General features: G+C 30.7%; 1 protein-coding gene across 1 annotated transcript; it reads left to right on the top strand.

The window, feature by feature from the left end:
* Positions 1-2,492: 2,492 nt before the first annotated feature.
* Positions 2,493-4,274, top strand: Chro.70481 (hypothetical protein). The annotated part of the gene is made up of 1 exon (XM_660435.1): positions 2,493-4,274. The coding sequence occupies one exon, from the start codon at positions 2,493-2,495 to the stop codon at positions 4,272-4,274; it is 1,782 nt and encodes a 593-aa protein (XP_665527.1).
* Positions 4,275-4,923: the final 649 nt, after the last annotated feature.

Raw genomic sequence — 4,923 nt, 5'->3', positions numbered from 1 at the left:
TACTTTTATCCTGGAAAAACATCCTAATATTGGAAAAGATAAAGCTTCAAAGATTATCTCGTCTTTGAATCCAATATACGGCTTTAACTATGGCCAATTAATATCCAAATTAACTGAGAACAATATTCCCTTTAAGGAAAGTGCAATGATTACTGGTTTCATTGGTAACAAACTTGATGGTAATACTAAAAAGTTGGATTTCGATTTTATTAACTGGCTTGGAGATTATTCTGGTTATTACTTACCATTCCAAAACCATCCAGGTTTAAAAGAAAACATCCTCAAGCTTTTTGCAGAAGAACATATGGAAAAAGAAGACTGTATTAAGAAAGTAAATGAATTATTTGATAAATTCCAAGTTCCTATAGATACAAGTGTCGACTTAATCTGCGATGAATGGGGAACCCTCTTTGAAAACTATCCGAGAAAGAAATCCTATAGGAAATTTATCAACTTAATTCGCCAAAACGTTGATCCTGTCTTAGAAACCCAAAAAGATACAATTAGCCTTCGAATTACGCGTAGTCATCCTATAGGTATTTCTACAAAAGTGACTGTTGGCCTCAGAAATGTACCAATCATTTCAATTATCCCTACTCTTGCTAACAGAGGACTTTTAGACCTCACAAAGGAAGTGTTCAAAGGTTTTCAGACAGAATCCCGAGCATCATTATTTGTGGACCAAGAAAATGAAATGGATATTTCAGCCGAAACTCTTGGTTTAAATGATGGAGATATCCTTACTCTAATAGTGAGCGAATTGGAACCTGAAGTTTTTGATATTGAAGTTTCTTGGAAGGATGCAAATACAAGGAAGGAAGGAAGTTTGCAGTTTAGTATAAAAGATACACCTCTTAGACAATTTCTCGAGGAGTTGTATAAAAAAAAGGATCTCAATGATAGAATTATTAAACTTGTATTGTTTCCAAATGGGAAGATGTTGGACCCTCAGTCAGACAATTTAGACCAAAACATTTCAAAACATGGAATTGGAGCTTCAAATAAAGTAGAACTTGTAACATTGTTGAAAAATGTTTCACTGCTTAATTTGAGTCTTATTTGGAGAAATCCCTCATTATTGGAAGTTATACCTTCCATAGATGATCAGGATAACCAAAAAGAGAACTTTATAAGTAAAGAAATACAAATTTCGTCCAATGAGGTTTTGAAAAACTTATTTACCGAGATTAAAGCTACTCTAATGGATGAAATGTTTAGTAATAGAGATGAGTTTGGGGTTGAAAAGTTTGAGGTAGTTTCTATTGAAATACTTGGAGATACTCAGAAAACTAATACATTGGTACTGGATAATGTTCAAAACATTATTCAGAATGACCTTGAAAAATATAACTTACCTATTTCCGACTATAAAATCAGAGATCACGACAAAATTCTTGGTGAATCTAATTGTTGAACCTTTTAAGACACTAAATATTGTTTCCAAGTCACAGAAATTATCCTATGTAGCAAAGATAACAACTATTCCTCATAATTTTAAGAATAAGTCTGAACATACATATGGATTATTCCACGTTTTGAACATGATCTTAGAAGATAATATTGATTTGTATGATATTCTCGTTCATGAGAAGTATTTTATGGACAAAAATGAGGCAAAGAACATCAAAGGACATTATGTTAACATTTCTCCAATAATCAAAACATTTAATTCTGCTGAGAAACTTGCTCAGAATTCTCTTATACTTTTAAATAGCAAGAAATCAGTCAAAAAAGAATGGATTTCTCTCTTAATTATCTTGAAAGATAATCCTGCAATTAGCAAAACTATTCGATTTCAAAATGTTATGAATTCTAACAAAGTTTCGAGTATACTAATAAAAAGTTTTGGAAATTACATTAAGCCTGAGAGCCTTTTTACTAAAAATGGTAAAGAAATTAAGTTAACTGGAAATAACATAAATATAATATTTAATGATTTTTCTCTGAAAGATAATGATGTCTTATATTTGACCTGCATTAAACATTCATTTGATATTGTAGATGGGAAAGAAAGAAGTAGTAGTTTTGGAGGTATTAGTTTTGAAAGAGTTGAAGAACTTTTAAGTTCATGTGGTTATATCATTCAAAACTCTGATAAAACAAGAAACGACTTTTTAAGCCATGGTGAAACTTCAGAATACCCAAAGAATTTTAATGATCTTTCTCATATAGAAATGTTTTTGAGGCAACTTACACCAAATATTAACTCTGAAAGACTAATCAGTGAATCAAGGGATTACATTTTACAGCCAAATTATAGATTCCCAAGCGCTCTTGATACGACTGGCCCCTCTTTTGACAGAGGATTTCCTTGGTCAGCCAATTAAAATAATCTCGTCAATGAGTTGAATGAGAAATATGGACTATTGAGTCTTAGGAAAGGGGATCTTTTTGATTTCTTGGGCTGTATTCGATCATTCAGGAGCTTCTTTTTTTATAATAGACTTATTTAAGACGTTTATACTGCTAGTATTTACAATATTTGTGATAAAATGGGAAATTTACTTTTTAGAAGAAAATCATGGCTGATGGAACAAGGAGTTTACGGAGCTTTTGTCTCAACTTTGGAGGAGGAGTTATTGAATCCAATTAATATTGAGAAGGAAAGTATATTATTAAACCCAGTAAGTATTCTTGGATTATTGGGTCCAGAATGTATTGAAATCTCTAAGAATTCCCTGGAAAAATTAAATTTAAGTTCCTCCCAAGTTGAGGCTCTTGAAATTCCAAAAATAGTTAATTTTGACAGGGTTTGTACAGAAATTCAGTCTTTTATCAATAATTATGATGAATCCACTGGTGAATACGAAAAGATTGTTCAAGTTCTCCCTGCCTACAGGTTGAGTAGAGCAATTGATACTCTCTTTCCTAAATTCTGGGAAGAAAACACATTTGGTGCTTTGCTTCCAGATATTTCTGAGGTTAAATATGCTATTGGTCCTCTTTTTGATTTTTCTAAAACATTTCAATTTATCAGAAATTATTTGGAGCTCCATTTAAATCGTCTAGAACAATATCCCAACTGTATAATTATATTAACAATCTTGGTTGTTAGAAATACTATGATTAGTTCTAACATTGATCCTTTAGTCTTTTCAAGAAAGCTTGTTCAATTTGCATTAGAAAAGGAATATGAAGAAACAAAAAGACTTAGTTTTACTATAAATCAGATTTTGAATATTATAGGAAAAAATCCTTATATTCATTTATCTGATATTAATCATGAAACAGGAAATTCTTGGATTTGGAACACTATTAAAGGAAATCAAATTCAGGAAATCTTAGATTTAAAAGCAAATCTCAAACATTCCAACAAATTTTTGCTCATTTTCAACCAATCTGAGAACTTGTGTCCTGTTTCCTTAGCTCCTACAGAACCAAACATCAAGTTAGGAGAAGATGTTCAAGCTTTAATAAACTATTTCACAGAAGGTATATTAACAAAAAATAATCAACTAGGAGGGATCTCTGAAAGGTTCAAAATCAATGATCTGACTTTGATTTCTGAGAATTTGGATCACTTTAAAGGAGACAGTTTCTACAAGATCATAAAAGCAAATATACTTGATATAGTTAAAAATAACACTAAAGAGATGAAGAAAGCTATAGGTTATTCAGATTCTGGGAATTATAATCATGAATACGTACCTTTCATTGTAGCCTATAATGTTGCTTTAAATGTCAATAGAAATGAAAGAAGAAGTGAATTAATGCATAGCTTTCTCAAATTCTTTATTCAGGAGATCTTTTTGAGTTTGGGAATTCTAATTGGAAATATTGAGGTAGAATATATTACTGAGAATCTTTTAGAGCATTTTGATTGGGATAAAATGAATGTTTCAAAAGATAACCTTATAATAGCCTTAATTGAAGCTTCTCCAATAAACTCTGCAACATTTATTGATTCAGAAAAAAACCAAGCAATCTCAGAAATAGCAGATTTAATTATCAATATCTTAGAATCAGAAGATCCTATTAAAACTACTGGTTACCAAGCTTTATCTACAAGTAATTACTTGGACCTAAGACTTACACCAAGAGTTCACTTTTATAAATCCTTTAAAAATTCTAAGTTCAAAATACATAAAGATAATATAGAAGATATTAACAGAGTTTTGTCTAAAAAAGGTTATCCTGAAACCGTTCTTAAATTATTTAATAATCATCTTCAAGAATCTGTCAAGATCTTTAATAGTGTAACTATTCATGTGGGAAGATTAGGAAAAATGGTACTTTCTCCAAGGCAAGAACACATTGGAGCTATTTATTTCTAGTATGGTTATTTTAATATTCAACCATATAGTTTGTTAAACAACTTTGATCATATTCATGGTTTTTCCTCTCTATTAAATATAATTACTGATGAATCAAAAAGATTGGATCACTATTATCAAATTTGCATGAGTATTTGTACTGAAGTGGATGAGATTAGCTTTTCATCTTGTGAGAAATTACTAATCCAATCAATAGTTTCAACATTGTTGTCTTATGAATGGCCTCAACCTCTTAAAAGGCTTGTCTCATTCCTTAAATATGAATATGTTTTTGATCATGATCTTGAGACTCTAAGGGAAATTTATTTAGATGAGAATACTAAAAGGTTATCTGAAGAATGGGTAGAATTGTTCAAAAATATGAAATACTTTTCAAACTTTTCTGATATAATTAAGGAGTTCAAACCACGTGTCAATCAAATTCTTGTTAATAAAAATATCAAAGAACCAAATTCTGGATTTGGCCTAATTGATTTCATTGGTGAACTTATTTCCTGTTGGACTAGAGAAACTGGTGAAGAACGTATAAAGAAATTCCTATTCACTTATGGATATCCAGTAGAACTATTAAAACCTCTTTCAAATATTTGGCCAGGAGATGGGCGAAATAGAATCAATTTGACAGTCACAACTCCCGGAAAAGGGACTC

This window comes from Cryptosporidium hominis (genome assembly GCF_000006425.1).
Source record: "Cryptosporidium hominis TU502 chromosome 7 CHRO017098, whole genome shotgun sequence".
Classification (NCBI taxonomy): Eukaryota; Apicomplexa; class Conoidasida; order Eucoccidiorida; family Cryptosporidiidae; genus Cryptosporidium; species Cryptosporidium hominis.
Note: the sequence above shows the minus strand (reverse complement) of the source record. Positions and strands in the feature narration are given on the sequence as shown.